Genomic DNA, 21550 nt, shown 5'->3' on the forward strand with positions numbered 1-21550 from the left:
AAGATAGCAATGTCATTATACAGCACAAGCCTAAGTAAAAAAATATATAAGACAGCAAGTAGGAACATCAAAATAACATTCTAGTAAGTTTCTGTAAAAACAGTTTGGAAGAAAAACAAAACAAAACAAAACAAAAAACTTCGAAGTTTGCTTATTCTTTTTTTTTTTTTCAACTAACATATCATAGTTAGAAATACTGTTATTTCAGCAATCAGAATACAATAGATTTTTTCATTTCAATTTTAAACATTAATTTTGCTTTAGTTGTTGGAAATTGAAAATTTTTCATTTTCCAGTTTTGGAGTGTCTAGATTTTGTGCTTTCAAAATGATCTGTGCCTCGTTTTTCCCAGAAAGGTGGTTAACACTCCATTTCTATATTTATTAATATTTTCCAATGGGAAAAACCCAGAGTGCAGTAAACTAATCTGTGAAAGCATATTTTTCCTCACACTTCTGCACATATGTTATGATTTATCTTTTCTGCTCTGCAAAAGACTGACAAGTATGGAGAAATTCTCACCCTCCAGACAATCAAAGACAGAAAAAAAGAATCACTTTTCATGACATATTGAACATTTTTATTTTCAAGAAATCAAAACAATGTAAAAGTTCCAGTCAGGATGAACTGGAAAACTTTTTTTTTCAACTGGAATAAAAATCAGTTGAAAAAAGTTAATTTTCTTCTGCATTTTCCAATTGGAGAAATAATTGTTTGGCAATTTCTAACCCAGCAAATTTTTCATTTAAAATCTAGCCAACTCAAGCATCACATTCATGAATAATCCTTGATTATATTTTTTAAATTATTTTTCGGATATGTAATTCAAAATTTAAAGCCAATTTCTGCATAAAGATTTTAGACTATAGATTGCTTTAAGACAGATAACTAACAGATCTGTAAATACCTCTATATATGTAGGGATAACATTACATTCAATTACGTATTAGCAGCTACGTATACATGTATTTGCAAATCATACTGGAAAATTATTTATGTAAACTAAATAGTTTTGATTGTGTTTCCTGTTTTATAGAAGGAAGAAGACTGATTCTTTGGCTAATGAATTACTGAAGATCATTCATGATATTCATATACTATTGTACAGCAGGAAAAAAAAAAAAAAAAAAAAAAAAGTATTTTGTAAAATGGCACAGGTATTTCCAGGGTGATAATGTATGCAAATATTAATTCCCATAAACGTTCACTAGTCTGGTATTGCTCACAGACATTCCTATAAACGTACTTCACCTTTGTGAGTGCTTGTAAATTAAACAGGCTTACAAAATACCTACAAGGGAGACTGACTGGTAAATAGTAATAGTAAATTACTAAAATAGTAAATAGTAAATAGTAATACCTTTTCCTGGTCCCTTTTTTTCTCAGGTCTACTGGTACAAGTCTGGAAAACACAGACTTCATGACTTTGCAGTGCTTTTCCTCAGTACAGAAAAGTACAGTACAGAGAGGGACTGTACAATAGCAAGGGAAAGGTGGTCAGCTCGTTACCACCCTAAGTCCTATCATCTTTGGCAACAGATAACAGGGAGCACAACGGCTCCCTGCAGAATGAAAAGAAATAGAGAGAAGAAAACAAACAAAAAAAAAAAGGCAGGAAAATGCACTAAACCATTAGGTACCCATTGGTGATGAAGAGGAGACAAACTGGCATGTCCCATACAAGCACCCTTCAAGAGTCTAAGGCATGGCAAAGTACAACCACATTTCAATAGAAAGCACCAACTTTGATTTCTTTGATTTTACCTTTGCATTGCTATGGTTACAGCAAAGTACTCTATATGCTAGTAACTTTTTTTATTTTTATTTCCTGCCAGACAGGAAGCAAGTGAGAAGCAATTACAGACTGAGTTTATTGGAAGATTGAACCATACTGTCATCTAGCGGACAAAAGAGCTTATTTTAACAGTTGGGTGTTTTTTTAAAAATCTTGTTTTGTTTTGTTTTGTTTTGTTTGTTTGTTTTTTAAATTGGCACAACTCTTCCATCAAAAGCCTGACAAACTACCACATTGAATTCAGTGGCATGTCACACCACTCCAGAAGTGACTGGAGTTTCTCTTTCCAAAATATCAGGGACTGTTTTGCCTGGCAAGAATTTTTTGTAACAATAGTTTGAATAATAGTTCTAACCTAATGAAAAGGTATATGAAATAATATAATAATAAAGAGATGAATTACTAGGAAGTTGGTTTCTTTTTTCTATTGAGAAGTTACCATAATTTATTTTACATGAATATTTCTAAAGTGTGCTATTACCAAATCCTGGAACTGAAACCAAACCACGAAATAAAAGAGGTCCAGGTAATCCTGACTTTTATGTGCAGAGAAAGACTCATTTATACTGGAACTTATTCCCAAACTTGTGAAAATTTACTTATCACACCTTTTTGAGTTATCTTCTATATTTTCTAGTTCAGATCTACAAGACACTTTATAAGTTTGAGTTTTTGTCTGAAACTGACATCTTATTCTATTTACATAAATATGTGTTTATCAGCAAAAAAAATGTTAGGAATATTCAAAAAATACATGAACATTAATGCTAGAAATTATGAGAATTGTGGGGGCTTGTTTCTAGTAAGACAGTGGAAGGAATTCTGAGGGAGAAAAACACCATTTACAGAAGAATAAAGGCAAAGCTTTATAAAAATATACTGTTACATAAGGTTAAAATTCCACTTTAAAAAAAAAAAAAAACAACAACAAAAAAAAAAAAAACGATTAACTATTGCATAAAGTCATTTCATTAGACTTGAAGCCTAAATATAAACATGCATCTCAGCTCTAGAACCCATGCCTTCATTTGCAAACAGTAATATTCAGTACATATTAATCTGAACCTGAACTCGGAGCAGGTATAAGAGAGCAGAAAATAAATGAATGAATGAATAAATAAATAAATAAATAAAGCAATTTCCAGACTGTCTGGGTTGCAGCATTTGAAAACCTCTTGCTTCACTGCATACACCTCTGAGTCAAAAAACTGTACCAGCATGTCTCCAAGTACCACAAGTAGCAAATAACTGTAGAATATTTTAGCCCTCAAACAAAATAAAGTTGGAACCTCAATTCTCTTTTTCCAGTATCTGCCAGGTATTTTCATCTGCATTTCATGCATCAAGCATCACAAACTTCTTCCCAATAGTTTTCCTGGGCAGATGACTCAAAATTGCTATTTACTTAAAGAGTGTACGATATGTTCCACCTCTATCCTATTTCATGTTACTCTCAGGACTGCACCCAATTCCCAACCCAAAGCAACATCCTACACACAACTCTTTGCTTGTCCAGACAGTGTAGTACAGCACTAAACACTGATTATTTTTCCGTTGCTCAGAGAAAACAGCAGCAATCTGCTTTCTATCAGGGTTCTATATTGATATTGAGTTTGCTGTCACTGGCTTAGCAAATAACTGTTTGCTCAATTTGAAGATGACTAAAACAATGATTAAATTTAAGGGTTACAGTGGGACATAGCCCTGGATTCCAGAAAGCATCTTTCCAGTGGAAAGAGCATGTTCAACACACTACCTGCAATTCCAAGACACCTTCTGGCATCACCCTAGCAAGTTCCATGTCTCTAGTGGGTTTATGTGGCAAGGTTTTCGTAGCAGGGGGGCCATAGGGGTGGCTTGCGTGAGAAGAATCTAGAAGCTGCCCCATGTTAGGTAAGGGCCCCACTGCTGACCAGAACTGAGCCAATTATTGATGTTGTTTTGCACCTCTGTGAGAGCATATTTAAGGCAGGAAAAAAAAAAAAAAAAAAAAAAAAAAAAAACACTGCACCACACAGCAGTTGGAAGAGTGGGAGGAGTGAGAAACAGCCTTGCATATGCCAAGGTCAGTGAAGAAGGAGGGGGAGAGGTGCTCCAGGCGCCGGAGCAGAAGTCCCCTGCGGCCTGTGGTGAGGACCATGGTGAAGCAGGATGTCCCCGTGCAGCCCATGGAGCACCATGGTGGAGCAGGGTTCCACGCTGTGGCCTGTGGAGGAGACCACGGTGGAGCAGGTAGACCTGCACTGATGGAGGCTGAGGCCTGTGGAGGACCCCTGCTGGAGCAGATCCCAGGCAAGACCTGTAGCCCGTGGAGAGGAGACCATGCAGGAGTAGGTGACCTGACATTAGCTGCTGCCCGTGAGGGATCCAGGTTGGAGCAGTTTGCTCCTGATGGATGGATCCCATGGTACAGACCCATATCTGGAGCAGCTCTTGAAGAGATGCTGCCTGTGCGCAGCCCATGCCGGATCAGTTCAGCAAGGACTGCATCCCGTGGGAGGGACCCCACAGCACAGGGGACCAGAGTGACTGAGAAGGAGCAGTGGAGAAGAAGCACATAACCCCTGTTTCCCCATTTCCCTGCGCCACTTGGGGGGAGGAAGTGAAAGAAGGTGGATGGGGGGGAAGGCACTTTTGGTTTCTTGCCTTTGTTTCTCACTTCTCTAGCTTGTTAGTAAAAGGTAATAAATCTTACTGTCTCCCTATACTGAGTCTATTTTACCCGTCACGATAATGACTGTGCAATTTTCTCATCCTTACCTCAACCCTTGAGCCCTTTCCATCGTATTTTCTCCCTGTTCCTCTTTAAGGAGGGGGAATGAGAGAGCAGTTTTGGTGGAACTCGGCCGCCCACCTGAGCAAAACCACCACAATGTCCTACCTCCCCTCTCATGGGGAGCTCTCAGTTTGATACAATGCAAAGGAAGGCAGCAGAACAGGCAGAGACTTGACAAGAAGACACTGAGAAGGGTTTGGCTGGATGTGGAGTGGGTAATTCGAGGTTGGATTTCTATGTATTTCTCTCTCTCTGACTAGGGATGTTCAGCAAGACTGAGGAAACATTTGGGAGGACAGATGAAGGAAGAATATATTTGTCTTAAAGAAAAAAAAATGTGTTTTTTGTCTATTTCATTATCAATTATTACAAGCTTCATCTTCTATGCAGATATACTAGTTAGAAGGAGTGAGCACCTGTCCTAATATATATATTTTAAGCCAGCCATAAACCACAGAGTCACTGTGGAATGCTTCATAACCTCATATTTCCAATCTGCAAGAAGACTGTCAATAGGAAATAATGAAGGCAATAAAAAGAAGGTCTGCTTCCCTGTGGCGCAGTTAAGCCTGCTTACCATGCCTTTTGGACATAGGCATCCAGATATGCAGCCATGGCTGATGCACTCCAAGTCATAGTTCTGGCAAGTCTTGGCACACTCCAGCCCTTCAGCTCTTGGGTTGTTTGCAGGACAGATAAATGTTTCCATAGGTGATCTGCATGTCAAGCTCCTTTTTACTTTTAGAAATAAATTTACAAAAATCGCTATTAGAACTCAAGTATTACTAGCAAGTATTCTTCTAAAGGATGGGTAAACACTGGTGCTGGAAAACAAAGTTTGAGTATACAATAGGGCAATACCACTACACTAATATTCATGACAATGTAAAGGTAACAGACCCCTTTTCTGGAGTGACCTCAGTTAGGCTAGCACAAAAGTATGTATTCTAACATAGAAGCAAAAGGATCTGCATTAGGGTAAATACCATTTTATTGAAATAAACAGTTGGACTCCAGATTGCACTAGAGCTGCAAGCACACTTTAATTTGAAGCATATTTCAACCTGTAGACAGTGTGCACATATCAGCATAAAAACGATGCTCTGAGAAACACCAGCAACATATATTGTTGCATTTACACCCACCTCCAAAACTGAGTGTAACTGCATTGGTGACTGTTAATAACAATGCTCTTAGATTAAATACTAAGTTTTCAAACTCCAAAACTTCAGTTTCTGATAGAAAATTAGAATTTCCCAAGGAATTCTTTTTCAAGTGATGCTAGCAATATGCCTCTCAGAAGTTAAGTGTTAATGTACCCTATTCAATAAAATTATTTCTTCACAGTATTAAAGCATGCGTTTGGTAAGAGGTCAACATGATATACACCTAATAAGACTTTACCTGAAGGGGGGCAGACAGCAACACTGTTATGGGTGATCTACCAAGAAATGTTAAGCATGACACTGTGCTGTATCAACCAGACAGATTTTCAGTGCTTTTCACTGCACTAAGGATGCTTTTCACATCCTTACTTGGCAGTAAGGATGCCTGGTAGTTTATCAGAAGAAGCAAACGCAAACAAACTTTTGTCTCAAAGTCATGAGTCAAAAATTTTCTACAAACACCCTGAGCAAGTGCATTTGGCAACATGCCGTGGAAGACGCTGTATTTGTGATTACTCTTGGTGACTGTAGGGACATTTCCAGGCCTCACCCAATCCCCACTATCCCTGTTCTCTCTGAGAGATATCCAGTCTCAGACCCTGCTCTCTCATCACAATCCCATAAACTCTATCCAGGTAGCAGTGATGAACCAGAGAAAATCACAGACCAACACAATGCCTAGCTCAGCAAGGCAGTTTTCAGTCTCTGGGAGGTTTTACGGTGAGATGCCTCATGGCCAGAAGGCACACTTGGTGCATGGTAACAGTCTAACCTTCAGGCCACAAAAAACCTTTGCACTGGAAAGAAGACCTTGCTAGTCAGAAGCAAGAGGTATAAAGCCGGCTAGCTAGTGACGTCATACAATCCTCAAGCAGCAACTGGGGGCCTCAGATCACCAAAGAACCCCTTAACCTCTACAACTGCTAAGAAATGGTGGTTGGCTAAATATAATTTTGAGAGGTGGGACAAAATGAGCCCTGCATAATCCCATATAAACATTTTATTTCTATCTGTAACAACAACGAAGTAATAAGAAGACTCACAACAGCACCAGCACTCCAATCTCCGATACTTCTTCCCTACCCTGAATTACCATGAGACCAAAGAGGAAAAAGAAATGCAACAATAAATAATAACAAAAATTAATGCATACTAACTTCTGGCAGATGGCCTCTCATCAGCGAAAACATCTGGCAGGAAGGCACCAGGAGCTTTGTTTGTACTGCAGTGCATTAAACCATTTTCACAATAGCTAAGAAAAGCAAACAGATTTATGTTTAACAAATTGACATATAGCTTTCACTCATGCTGTTGTTTTCAGACAGGCCTGCAATGAACCAGTGAGAGCACCAAAATTACACCTGTCATTTGAACTGATCTGTTGCTTTCCATCCACTGTGTTTACCAGTGTTAAAGGCTGGATTATCCTTAAGATAATCACAGTGAAGTACTAGTATGGTAGCCGAGCTTTATGCTAGTTCCCATCCCACTGAATCTCATGCATCTGCACAGGCATGAAGCTGAGCAAGACAGTAGTCAGGCCCACTGCAGAGAGAGGTAAGGGACCACTCAGAGCCTGCAACATATGACTTCTGTGGTAGAAGAGAAAAGGAGAAGACACTGTTCCCAAACCTGGGCTTATTGAGATCCACCTAATTGCTGTGAGCCACTCAGCAATTACATTACTACTCTCAGTGTACCGCTACTCAATTAAACAATTAGAAATGCTTTTTAATATTTATCTCTTTGGTAGAGGTAATTAGGTTTTAACATTTAAGAAATATATTGTAGTACATTAAAGTGTCATTTTAAAAGCTTACAAAGTAGCTATGGTCAGTAACTGAACTTCATTTTGAACTGTCGGGAACTGTTCATGGAACAGGGCTTAATATCCTGTTTTCTGACTAAGGTGGCTTTTGAAATAATATGGATAAAGATGAAACAGCAAAACTTATTTAGGTTAGAGGCAAAATCTTGTTCACTTTTAATGTAGTTTCAGCAGCGGTAAAGGAACTAAGGAACAAAATCAGTTAGTCAGACTATCCAAAAATTTCTGAGTCACAGCACATAGGGATAAATTATGAACACTGCACTTACCACATGATGTAATGATCTGAAAAGACATCCTCTGGTTGGAAGATCTCACCATCATAGTAACAAGAACACTGGAACTTTGGTACACACTCCTTGCTCTCATCCAGGTAGTGCCCAGGGGGACAGTAGCAGCCTTCCATGCAGAATTCATTGCAGTCCTCATCTGGGTAGGACAGAGATCTGCAGGTCTGGTTGCACGGTGTCCCACATTGCCGGTAAATTTGACCTTCAGGACAGGTCATTGCTGTTGAGATATGTGCACATGAAGTAAATTGGAATTTGATCTAAAGCCAACAAAAGCTGACTAACCCAGACTGTAAAGCTGTGGATTTAAAATGTATTTACTCAATTTATTCACCAATTGATGCCTGTATTACAGTGGCTTTCTTTTAACTCTGTAATAATATTGAAGCCTAGGGCATTGCTTATATGAACAAGCAAAACTTTACAAAGTGCAGTTTCCAATAAATGTTGAGACTTAACTGCAACCCCTGTGATGGAATTCCAACCACAAAATTTCATCCAGAATGAAAAACACAGACTCTGTCCAATTTTTGTCATTATTTGCATCTACAAGTCAGGAGCATGACAAGAATGTCATGGGCACATACACACTTCTCTTCCTTTTCAATATAGTCAGAAACAGTTTGGTCAAAATAATTAGAAACGTATGTCTCTGCCTTTGTACTACAACAGTACAAAGCCTCACAACCCAGCTCTCAGGGGTTTGTGGAAACAGGTGCAAATAACAAAGTCACTTAGTGATTGCGGAGCCAAACCTTGGAAACTAATGGTTTTTGATGATGAATTCATTTTTATGGAGACCTCATTATGGCTTTGGAGGCATACTGGATTCTTTGTTTATAAAGATTTAACTCAATTCTACAGCACTAATTTTGAGGGAAGCTCCTCTGCATACACCAGCATCAGCACTAGGTGGCAGTTGTGACAACACATTTCAAAAGATGAGAAAACAGGTTAGTATTACCATGGGCTTTTCACAGGCCTCCTATTAACCAGGATTTACAAAACCTATCGTGTTTGTAGTAACCTTCCAGAGCAAATGGCCAGGGTCATAAGATTATGAAGTAGGATGTTCAGTGGAGTGAGGAAAGCAGCTGCAAACAAAAGTAGGCACATTTGTATTGTGCAAAAACCAACATGAAGGTTTCAAACCAAGGCAGCTCTTTCTCCTGTCATCCCTGCAGAACGATACAATAATTCCTGCCCCCCTGTTCTGTGATCACAAATCCCCAGGAAATGTAGCAGCAATGGCAGTAAAAGAAAAAAATATAGCAAGGCTAAAACCCTGCAACCTTACACAGCTGAAGGCAGAGCAGAAGTAACACTGAAGATCACAAAGCAAGATTAACATGCTATCAAATGCCTAATGTTTACATTCACAAAATTCTTCTGAAATGAAGAATTACTCCTATTTACTGTAGAGAGGTGTGGTTGCACCAATATCCCCTCCCAACTTTATTGAGGTACCTGTAATCCAGACATGGGAGTGTAAACTGTAAACCCCTAATTTGAGGATCCAGGCAACAGGCATCAAAGGTGACTTGAAGCCTTCTTCAGAGCAGAGATCTCCCAGATTTGGGACTTGTGTCCAAACTATTTAACCTTCCTTTCACAACACAAAACCTAGAAATGCATATGTGCTTATCGACACAGTAGGCAGAGTAAGTACCTTCTAACTCAGAAATAAATAGATGACTCTAGGTTCACTCACAGTTATAGAAGTCTTTGGCAGCTATTCACTGAACAGCGCTTCTCACTTACATGAACACAGTCTCTGCGGTAAACCAAATACTGAATAGGCACAGGTCAGGGCTGAAGACCATTTTAAAGGCATGTGCAAGTTAGTGGTAACACTCCCTGCCTACAAGGACATGTTTACAGTGGATCCCTTTTTTAGCTAAAGCTTTGTAACTCATCTTACCTGCCCATGCACTTCCTAACACTTAAAACATCCTCTGGTTTTCTGGTTCAATTACATAAGGCTACATTCACATTCCAAGTCCCACCACACTACTGCATCACCTCTCAGCAGCATCTGTTTTTAACAGCAAAAGGGCAAGACAACTGACCTGGGAGGGGACTGCTGTCTGTACACTTTGTAATAACACCATCACTGGAAAAAAAAAAAAAAAAATCCCCTTATTGCCAGGAAAATTAGAGGAAAAGGCGAGGTGCATCTAGTCATTCTACTGATGCCTGCTATAAAACTCAATAGTTCAATGCTGTGCTCTAAAGCTCAGCGTATCCTGGGGATAAGATGCAAATAGTGGGAAATCATTGGAAAATTTCTGTTTGTGAGGTTGTTCATACAGCTTCTTGTGGACAGGCTTTCAACCCAGAGTGAAAGAGACATAAGTCCTTACCAGTTTCTTGGGTAGTACAAAATGAAAACAGTCACATCTAGGTCAGAGGCTCTGCAAAAAGACTCACCGTGGCAGACTTAACACAGTTGCTCCATCAGCACCAGCTGGTATGCTGAGCCCCACAATGCAATGCAATCATTCTCAAATGCTGCTCAGATCCAGCACTCCTGGATCTACCATACAAATCCTCTCACAGAAGCCATGCAAACAAAATAAGCAACCAGCCTACCCCCACCAGATATGGGAAAATATTGGGATGATCAATAGGTCCCTAAAACCTGAAGAAAGATCTAGGGAATTGTTTATTGCTTCTCCTTTGCCACCAAACACTATACACATACATACATATGTAGACACACACATGTATACATACATGTATACACACACACAAGAGGCATGCTGTGCATCGGTGACACAGACCTTGACTTTATTGCCTATCTGCTCCTTCCACACACCACAAAAAACTGGCTCGACTGGTTATTCACAGTAGGCTGCAAGGGCAGGAGTCAGCTCTTAATCAAACAAAAATCATTTCAGAGACATGGGAGATGAATGTGTTTGTTAGCTTGATAGGAAGCAGAAATACTGTGCCATGCTAATGACTTACTTCCCTGCCACTTCAAATCAAGCAAAAGATTTCTGTCAAGTCATTCCCAAAAAACTGAATCTCAGTTGACCAATGTAGAAATGGAGCACTTGTTTAGTGCACCCCCATCAGCACAAATTACACAACTTGCATGTTCACATCTCCAGCCCATTAAAAGAGGGTATGTTCTCCTTCATGTGACAGGAGATTTCTGGAGCATCGGGATTATTTAATGGGGACTGATGGATCTGCAATCAGGGAAATTGTCACTTTATGAGAGCATAAAGCGCTCTGTAATGCACAGAGAAGAGGAAGCAGCACTGCACTATTAAAGATTAATTGCGAAAATTGACTTGTTCAATTACAGAAAGAACGATGGTGCATTATCGCTGCACTTTCTTTCAACCTCCAGACCTGCTCATTTTTAAAAGGATTTTTATTACATTATTGTTCCACTATCTGAACATTTACATAAATTAGGTAAAATATTATGAAACCATGCAGCAGTTTAATATAAACTGGTTTCGTTCTCATTCGCAGTAAATACTATCCAGCTTGCAGAAGCTATAGCCACTGTCCCTACAGGTACAGATCCTATCAAATGGAACACCAGTGACCTTTCTCTCTATCTACCCCTCCCTCTCCCTCCTAATTTCTACACACTGTGTTTATAAATGTTTTTTCCAGCCTCAGTTTGGGAAGAAGTATGAAACAGATCTGGAAGGCTTGCAAGCCTACATGCTTTTCATCAAAATTCTCAATTGTCTTCTTTCCTTAATAGAAAAGTTGTTTGGGAAAATGGAAAAATATCAATTTCACAAACATTTATGGGGAAAAGTGTGCATGTGTCCATCAAAATTCCATTGCAATGGATTTTTTTCCTACCATACTGACGTAACAGAAAGGCAAGCAATAAATAAAAAGTGTGTGCGCCTTCTGTTCCAGCTTCTTAGCAGTTTGGCTATTAATCTTGCACTGGACTGATCTATGCAAAAACATTTTGTTACTCCATTTCCTCAAATCTGCAGTCTGAATTTTTTTTTATGCTCCTGCAACATCTCATCTTTTAGACTGCCAGCCTTTGAACCAGGGTTGCCACTTACTACAGGTGGGGTGCTGTAAATGATCCATAGGGGAATTCAAAACTCAACTCTTGTTGATTCTCATAGGAATTAAATGTCTACACAAAATGCCACAGCCAAAGCTGTTTGTTGTGCTCAGTGATACAATTCACAGGCAGATAATCAAGTTTCAGGCTGTCATCTTGAACCAGCTTCCAAATCATATCAGAATTTACAAGGTGAAGAAGTAAAGGAGCTCAAGTGTGGTCAGCAAAATGATGTTCACCCACTAGCTGAATGATGTACATGAAAATAAGATTTGACATAGATCTCAGACCTCTGAGAGGATGACAAGGTGGTAATCAAACTCCCAGCGAGTTCTTCAAACACTGGTACAGGTGCCAAAAAGGTTGCAGGATCTCTGTTCTTGGAGATATTCAAAAACAGCCTAGGCAAGGCCCTAGGAAATCTGCTGTAAATTAGCCCTGTTGTAAGCAGAAGACTGATAGAGGTCCCTTCTGACAAAAAATGAATCTATAATTTCACAGTTATGTTCTATGACACCACCTGACTGAGTACCTGCATTTTTGCTTTCTCCATACCCTCAACTTCTGCTATGGTCAGGAGCTGGGGAAGCCTGGGCATCAAAGGTAGCAGAAAAGCTACATTACTACAAATCTCTTGGAGATTCCCACCCTGGGACATGCAAAAAGTTTTCAGATGAGTAGCTGAAACTTAAATGCAGCAGAAAATGGAAATCCAGTCAAAATTTTGAGGCTTCTCAGATGACTGTTTCTCCCTCACTGCTGAACAGTTTTTGCAAACAGTTCTTGCATTGTTGTTGGACCGGAGGAAAGATGTATTCTCTCAACATTTCTAAATGAAATATTTGGCAAAGTGCAGAAATCATCTCATTCTAGATATATCATTCAGCATCTGCAAGAAATTCCTCCAAGAAAAGGAAAGCAAGTAATTTTTAGGAGCATTTCACTTACGGCACAAGTTGGGTTCTCTCCACTGGACCAGAACATTTTTCCTAGCACATGCTGCTGCATAATTAGCAATCGCAGAGCACAAACAATCCTTGCCATTGGAGCAAGAGCAAACATCAAAGCGGCAGTTCTTCATGTAGGGAATGGGACTGACTTCACGGTGACAGGGTTCAAACACAGAAGACATCAGAACTGAGCAGGATTCCTCAGCATATTTGGCTAAATTGAAAAGAGAAAAATGATGTGCATGCATCAAATCAATCGGTGGTTTTCAACAAAACATAGAAGAGACACAGTAAGCATTTGCTTTTGCTTTTGTGGAAAAAAAAAAAAAAAAAAAACACAAACAAACAAACAAACAAAACAAACCACAAACAAACAAAAAAAAAAGAACAGAAGAATAAAATAGGATCAAATAGGCATAGATAGCATCATAGCTCATAAGTCATGAGCTCCACTAAATGAATAATGTTTCACTAGTAAACCAAATCAAGGAAAAGCAATACTTTTATATTTTGTTACCACTATTTCTGGTGCTGTGCTTCCTTTTACAGGGCCCCTGCTTTCTGCTGCTTTTTATATTTGTAAAATTAAACCTCCTAGGCTGCACTCCACTCACAAATCAACAGTGCCTGATCTGGTCTATGGCCACAAAATTTGCTGTGTGCTTGCTTTTCCCAGAAATTGGAGCCTGTTGTAACACCTGGCACAAGAAGATTGCTCTGAGAATTGCTTCCAGTGTCCCAGCAGGACAGCCAAGCAGCACAGAGAAGAGGGAAGCTGACTGTTGGGATGCAGTAAGATCAGGAAGACAAGGGATTGAGAAAAGTGTCTAAGGTGCAAGGACACCTTAGGAATGAAAAGGACGGGTGTTCTGTCCACCCAGAGGGTGGAGAATGTATTGCTATCAGTGGCACACATTTGTGGAGTGGTTGTAATGGTCTAACTGGGACTGTCATTCAAACTGAATGGTAGCATGATCTCACATTACCGACTTTTGTTTTAAATTTTCACAAAACATTACATTTTCCACAGTAAGAATGCATTAATTGGAGTTTATTTTGTTTTCCCCCTTTTTCTTTTTTTATTATTTTTTTCCTCTATTACATACAATAGAAGATCACAGGTTGTTGCACAACAGGACATGTTAATTTTGGATGGAGTTCAGTACCTAAATGAGGATTGAGATTGCAGGGGTCATTGTCTTGCTTTAACAAGTCTTGGCAGTCTGCATTCAGCTTCCAGGAGTTTCCAAAGTCTTCCAGAAGAGTTTCCACCATGCCAGAAGGTGTAAGAAAATCATCCCCTTGATTTCCATTGTAGTTTCCACATAGCCCGCACATTCTTTCGGTATACACTGGAGACAACTAAGGTACACAATGTTAGCCTGGTCATCTTCCAGAACAGATCACTACTGTAGAGCAAAATTTTCTAAAGAATGAACCATACACAGTTTAACAATCAAAGAATTTCTAAAATATATTCTAAAGCACTCTAGATGCAATTTCATTGTATTACGTCTTTAAACTACTCACAAAAATGCTATTATTAGTAGCTGCAGGAAAATTTTTGCATGCTACAGTGATAACTTCAGATGGTAACTGAGGGTGAATAGGAGAAATAATGGCTTGCTTTTGTGCCTTAATGAGCAGTCTAGTGTAATCTTTCCCTCTTTTTCTCTTTTCATTCATATAAATGAACAGGATGATGGCAGGGGAGTATGTGTGGCATTTTTGAATATAGTGAGATCACTGAATCATAGAATGGCTTGGGTTGGAAGGGATGTTAAAGATAATCTAGTTGCAACCTCTCATCTGGGGCACCCACAACTTCTCTGGGAACCTGCTCCAGTGCCTTACCACCCTCTGAGTAAAGAATTTCCTCCTAATATCTAGTCTAAATCTCACTTCTTTTACTTCAAAACCATTCCCACATGAGATGATTATATTACTAATGGAATAGTAGTTTGGGAAAAGATACAGCACCTGAAACCATTTCACATTTTAAAATAAAATTTTAAGATGAAGAATATTTAAACAGATTGTTTTGTGACAAAATAGAAACAATGTTGGAGTTGTTTCCCTTAATGTAAAGAAATGTTATTAAAATAAAGAAGAGAGCACTATCCCAAAGCTACATTACCTCACATTAGAACTTCCTCCCACCTAGAGAAATTTATCACACACTAAAAGAAACATTGCAAGAAACCCATAGAGCAATGTACTTTTTACCCTGCCTTATTCTTTGTGCAAACCAAGAGACATTTGAAATGGGACCCTAAACTTAGAAACACACAGGAGGAAACAATATTATTAATAGGAATGTGTCAATATCTTTTATTTCAGTAAGAATTGTCAGTTTATAGTAGATGTAGAGATCTGATACATCACAAATATTGCCAACTTTCCTTGGAAGCTAACTCAGTGCTTTAATGCTCCAGTAGCTCTGCATGCATTTTCTAGAGTGCTCTTAATCACGCTGGCAAGGGTAAATAGTGAAACAGAAACCAAAAAAGCTAGAACAAAACATTTTTGAAGAAAATTCTTGTTCTGTATGATTAAAAAATAAATATTAAAACATTCTCCAATATATAACCTAATACTAACCTCCCTTAAAACACAGAGGTCAGAGAATAAATACAAAGCATCAAAAAGAACAATCATGAATTCTTGGAGTATATGTACTCTTATTGCTCCGATGTCCAAGGACAGTATTTCCATTGTAGTTCATAGACACATAATGTCTATGTACTTCATAGACATGTACTTCATGTACATGTACTTCATAGACACATAATGCTTCAAACAAATCCGAATTCTGACAAATTTTCAAAACACTGATACTTGAATGGAAGCTTGAATCACAAGTATCAAGTGGTCACAGAAAGGAGGGGGGGTGCTTCTTGAGGAATACACAATAGGGGTTTTTTTTGTTGTTTTGTTTTTTGTTTGCTTGTTTGTTTGATGTTGTTGTTTGTTTTTTTCTTTTTTCTTTTTTTTTTTTTTTTTGCCACAAGACTGGCTGATGTAATGGAAGTGTATCACTTCCATGAATTGTCAGAAACATTTGGCAACAGTCAGCCTACAAATGCAGCACAATTTAACTCTCTAAAAGCAATTAAAAAGATGCTTCAGATACGTAACAAAGGAGGGAACTCAGAGAAGAACTGAATAAATGCAGACAGTTGGAGAAACTTCCGCTGCTTTCAAAGTAAAAGGATCTGGAGCAGAAAATAAGATTTGTTTTATCTCTAAGGAAGAATTTGCTAGGCTATATGGGTCTCTGACCAGATCAATACAACAATAAAACCTACACATGTGCTTTCCAAACTTATTCCTGGTCTTTCTTCCCTGTTGTCCTTTCAACTCTTGTGCACACTCCTGAATGAGCTTTGATGAACATTATGCTTGTGCCAGATATAACATTTCAGACCGATTTCAGGGCAGGCAAGGAGAAGGTAAAAGCCATACCATGGTTCTGAAATGGCAAATCTCATTGCTTGGTAAAAACATCATCTCTGGGAAAACAGTTTTCTTCATTAAACATTGAGCAAAACTGCCCCACACAGGGTTCAGCTGCAGAGCTCCATTTACAAGCAGGGCTCAGATACATAGGGCTTGTGGTTAAGCACTCCTCCACACAAGAACAGCACGAGGATACGGGTCCACAGCCGCCCTACAACACGTGGGAGCATGCCTTGGCTGGCTTAGTGCCGGTAGCCTGCAGGTCTGCACACCAGGAAGCAATGCTAAGAGCAGACTCACACTTCTGAAGGAGCAAGTACGGCCCTCAGAGATAACATTTGCAGTCCCCAGGGCCTACCAATCTAAAGAAATACTGTTTCTTGTACAAGCAGGAGGGTGATGGATGACTTAGTCTAAGTTGTTGTTTATCTTCTTGGCAGATGCAAAGACCACTGCAGCTCATTGTGGCTATGTAACCTGACCTTTCACATAACTCAGCCAGGACCTCGTTCTCATTTATTTGAGCTACAGTATCTCTTGGTATGGGGTTTCACAATTTAAGCATTCCAGAGATTCCAGAAGCCATTGGATCAGGGTCAGGTGTGTGTGTTGGCTTATTAGCTATCAGGAGAATATTCCACAGTAAACACCCTTATTCCCCTCCCTCACAGGATTTTCTGATCTGCAACTTACTCTGCAGCTTACAACAGACAAATATATATATTTGTATATAATTGTGTATATATATATACATAAAAGATTGCTGCATGAAACTTTCTGTTACTGCAGCTAAACTGCTTCCTTTACAGTTCATTTATTTTAAAACTGGTTTGAGCATTCTACTGCTGTCTGCAGCACAGGCAAATCCTAATTGATAATCAAGACTGACATTAAACATTCCTCAGAGTAGAAGAGGCATGCAACATATATTGTACCAGTTAATTGATCTTTCCTGGAAATTATAAATAACTGTGTCCCTGGAGCCACATTCTTCCCTTATTTTAAGCCATATGAATCCATTGCTATAGAAAGGACAGTCAAAGCTAATGAAAACAAAAAATTCAGTTTGGAGGATATCTGCTGAACAAAACATAAAACTATTCATGGTTAATAATGGCTGTCATTGCACAAAAATGAGGGGAAAAAAAAAAAAGAAAAAAAAAAAAAAGAGAGCTACCACGCTGCTGTAGGATGAAAATATTTGTTTCTGGAATACAAAAGGACATGTATATTGCTCTGGGGGTAGCAAAGGAGAATGGAATTTCTACCATGCAACAGAAAACAATTTCTCACTTCAGACAAGAAAATTTCTGTACATGTTTGGGTGGGACAAGAGGTAGTGAAAAGACAGAAATAAAGCAGACAGAAAGAACGTGAGAAAGATAACCTTCACAAGGAGTTCACCATGGCCATCCCAGTCAATCTGCAAATCTTCCCCATAGGTAAGGCGAACCGAAGTCCTCATCATGTGTTGGATCCGAAGGGCACCTTAAGGCAACCACAGTGTCAGCCAAGTCTAGATGCATCATTTCATTCTCTGGGACTGCTGCAGCCCTCTGAACAGAACAACAGGGTAGCTGCCACAAAGCAGGGCAACAGGGGCACACAGGTCTGCCAAAGCAAGGAGCACAAACTATCCCCCTTCAGGCTTCCCAAACTTTGTGCCTGCTCAGCAGATTACAATTGTGTTAACTTGTCCATAGGCTCTGCTTTACAGTACTTAGGAGCCCTACAATGTGCATTCTGAAAAAAAGAATATTAAGTATTAATTTTGACATTTTGCTAGATAACTGGTGGGATTTTAAGCTTCTGTATATATACATATTATTTAGAAAATAATAATAATATTAATAATTAATATACCAATAGCAGTTTTCAACATCACCCAAATCCAGACCAACTTAATTCTGCTGACTTTTAGAAGTGCTGACCCAAAATGTGTCAGCTGGAGAAGCTGGAATGACAGAACTTCTAGAACACGGAAATACAGAGGCAGCAAGTGATAATTTGGTATGGAAAACACATTTTGATAGAACTGACCCAGAAAAGACTAACAAAGGGGACACTTTTAGTGGCTAGCCAGTTATCCCACACAAACACACCTTGTAGCAAAGGAATCTGTATGTCTTGTCCATTCAGTGAAATTCCTCCTCCATGTTTCATTTTAATCAGGCTGTTGTCCATATCTTGGATTCGGACAGAAGCTGAGCGAGTGCATACAGCATCAGGATCGTCTGCACACTACAGAGAAGTGAAAATGTGCCATGAACCTCAGTATTTCACTTTACTGGTGACTTAGCCCCAGGCTCACAAAAGGCATTTCAACATCTAATTCAGGAGGTGTTAAGCGCCTCGATGGTTTTACAGACCTAGCCTCTGAAGCCCACAAACACCAGGCTGGCAGTCTTTGCTCCATTATGCTGTTAACCACACACCAGGGAGCTTTCTGCACCTCCTGGCCTGGAAAGCAGTCTGCAGAAACTACACTGCAGCAGTGTCAGCAGGACACTAGGGCAGCCTGCGCTGGTCTCACTGCTGTAGGGGCAAGCAATCCACCTCAGAGCCCATCACCCTGGGAAAGAGCCCTGAAGTTCACACTACCCAGTTCACACCCAGGACTGATAGGGTGTTTATTTTACCAGTTGTGGGTTATGCAGATGAGGAACAAAGCCCCAGTTTTCCTCCCTGGTTTCGAAAGCAGTTTCAATGGAAACATGTTTTGCAAATTTCCAAACACAGATGACTCAGAGATGCATTATCAGAGCTTTCTGATGTAGGCTACAGACGTAGATGGTGTGTATATCCGTCACACCCCCATTCCTCTGAAGCCTGCAGCTCCTCTGTTGCTTGTGCCCTGTGCCTCTTTCCTCTCCTCCTGCAAGGCAGACCGATACTTCTCCTCGCTCCTATAAATCTCCTGACTCAGCCGCACCTCTCCCTGTCTGTAGGTCCCACCCCTGTTCCTGATTCAGAACCCTTCCAGTCTCCAAGCTCATTCACCTCTTCCCACACGCAACCAGTCAATCAGCTTAAAGACAGGCTTCACCTCTCCGTGACACCCCCTACAGTGTTTCCTTCCCTCCCCATTTTGGTCCAGCTTCCTTTCCAACCTGTCTCCATTCTCTGACCATTCAGTTGCCTTTCTCACTTTCTTCAGGGGAAGCAGTGGAGAATGCCAGGAGGTGCTGAGAGGCCAGAGAGCAATAGCAATGATCCAGCTACTTAACCAAATGAAAAGTAACCCACGATGTTACTCTGCCACTGCACCCCACTCAGTGTCTGAGGAAATGCATTTTCCGTAGGTGCTGGTGAGCCACTAGCCTTCAGGGAGCTTAGTAAGGGGTGCACCTTCTCCTGTGTGCATTTTCTCGGCTGCCAGAGAGACAGCAGAAGCTCATTCTCCAAATCACATTATAAATTTGAATCTCCAGGTAGGCTCCTGAGAATGGCAGCCTATTAACCAAGGAGAAAGACTGCATCTGTTATTTAAACTGATTATTTCATAGGAAAATTACTTCTGTTTGTCTGTGCATCTGCAACTTGTATCATACTTCCACAGCCCTTCCCGCTCTCTCAAGAGCATGCACATGCACAGGCCAAAACTGCTGTTACCTGGACAGTCTCGATGATAACAGAAAAGGAATTTTCCACACAGTCTTTGGCAAATAAGTACTGGCAAATCCCACTGAAGGTGAAATACTTGTTGTCAAAGGTTTTGAAATGGGATTGGCCGGTGACAGAGCACTCCCCTGGAAAACATGTAGAGCAGTTAATCACCCCGGTGCAAGCTTTGAGTAAAATCCTGTCCTACCATGCCATGGAAGGGGAACAGCAGTCGGGTGGCTGCACAGACACCATGTCCCCTGCAGGCTAGAGAGCACGGACAAGATGCTTATCTCACTGTTTATTCCTGTAAGTCATTACCAGTAGCAACAGCGGCGCCAACAAAAGCTGGGAAACATGGTATAAATCACATTCAAGAACTGAAATTCATGTCCACAGAAAAGCCTATCCAATGCTTCAAAAGGAAGCTTACGAGGACATCAGAGAAGGCCTTAGTTCCCTGCACTGAAGTGAATTTGATTCTTCTGTGGTATATACCTGCGTGGCCCTGAGAAATCAGCACAGCTTCTCAATGTTTCTTCTGGCTGGCTTATACACAAATCACACCAGTTTAAGTAAACTAGTTTCTTGAACTTTGAACTGAAGGTTTTAGTCTAATTAAAATTTACCTTAAGGTATTTTAATCTGAACCTAACTAATGGATGCTGATGGCACTAGCCAATTTTAAACAACATTCCCTACTCCCTTTTATGTAGCAACCAAGTTTCCTGCTTTATAAAATGAGGAAACTGATGCACAGAGGGTGGAAGTGCTAATGTCCAAGATCGCTACAGCCCATTTGTGGCAGAGCTGAGAAAGGTCCTCAGGATTCCCCAGCTGCACTGACAGTGTTGTGCTCTGGGTCACAGAGCCCCTTTACGCCTATGCAAGGGCTTGCAACATCTTGGCTTAGTACACTTGAAAAACACTTTTTCTTAGACCAGAGTCACATATCTGCACCCACAGACCTGATCGCAGAATGCAGGAGTTTTTACAGAGCTAAAGATCAAAATTTGTAGCAATACTTTTTGAACTCTCACTGCTCTTCTTCTGCAGAGGTACTTCATTTTCTATATATGTTACACAGTTTTGTCCTGGCAGACTGACAGCCATGTCTTTGTCAATCTGCTTGTGCTTTTATAGCATTACAGTATGGTTTTATAAAGGCGACAGTGTCTGAAAGCTTCCTTCACAATGGCCTTCTTTAACACAGACCCAAAATAAGTGTTGATTCCCTTGTTGGGCTGCCTTGAATACCAGTAACTTCTTCTAACATTAAAGTAAGAATACATGTACTTTATCAGAATGAAGAGCTGGAAGACAATCACAGATGGAGTTCTTCCAAGGGCAGAATTTATGCAGATAATTATTCTCAACCACTATCTTAATTAACAAACTAAATAGAGTAAAATACATAAAGCTAAAAATAAATCTATAGTTATAATAGCTAAATCTAAAGTCCTTACAGAATAATACAAAAGTCTGTCTTGCCCACACTTCTACAAAAAGAAGCTATTGAAACATTTCAACATCTTAACATATTTTTGTACGTTGTGGCTTTCCAGTTTCAGGACTGCAGTATTCAGGACACACAGCTGGGATATAGCCCCCTGCTATGCTACAGCC

At 39.9% G+C, this 21550-nt stretch overlaps 1 protein-coding gene across 2 annotated transcripts in view; it reads right to left on the reverse strand.

Annotated features, from left to right (window-relative positions):
- VWF (von Willebrand factor) overlaps nt 1–21550 on the reverse strand; it is a 145581-nt gene that overhangs the window by 91110 nt on the left and 32921 nt on the right. For both annotated transcript variants that reach the window (XM_084508850.1, XM_084508851.1), the window contains exons 11-18: nt 19934–20070; nt 18424–18562; nt 17709–17809; nt 14029–14224; nt 12861–13076; nt 7835–8075; nt 6895–6989; nt 5149–5309 (exon numbers count right to left, since the gene is read on the reverse strand). In XM_084508850.1, the coding sequence (XP_084364976.1) occupies nt 5149–5309; nt 6895–6989; nt 7835–8075; nt 12861–13076; nt 14029–14224; nt 17709–17809; nt 18424–18562; nt 19934–20070 (1286 nt within the window). The remainder of the gene's footprint in view (nt 1–5148; nt 5310–6894; nt 6990–7834; nt 8076–12860; nt 13077–14028; nt 14225–17708; nt 17810–18423; nt 18563–19933; nt 20071–21550) is intronic.

The sequence above is a fragment of the Aythya ferina genome (assembly GCF_964211825.1).
Source record: "Aythya ferina genome assembly, chromosome: 1".
NCBI lineage: Eukaryota > Metazoa > Chordata > Aves > Anseriformes > Anatidae > Aythya > Aythya ferina.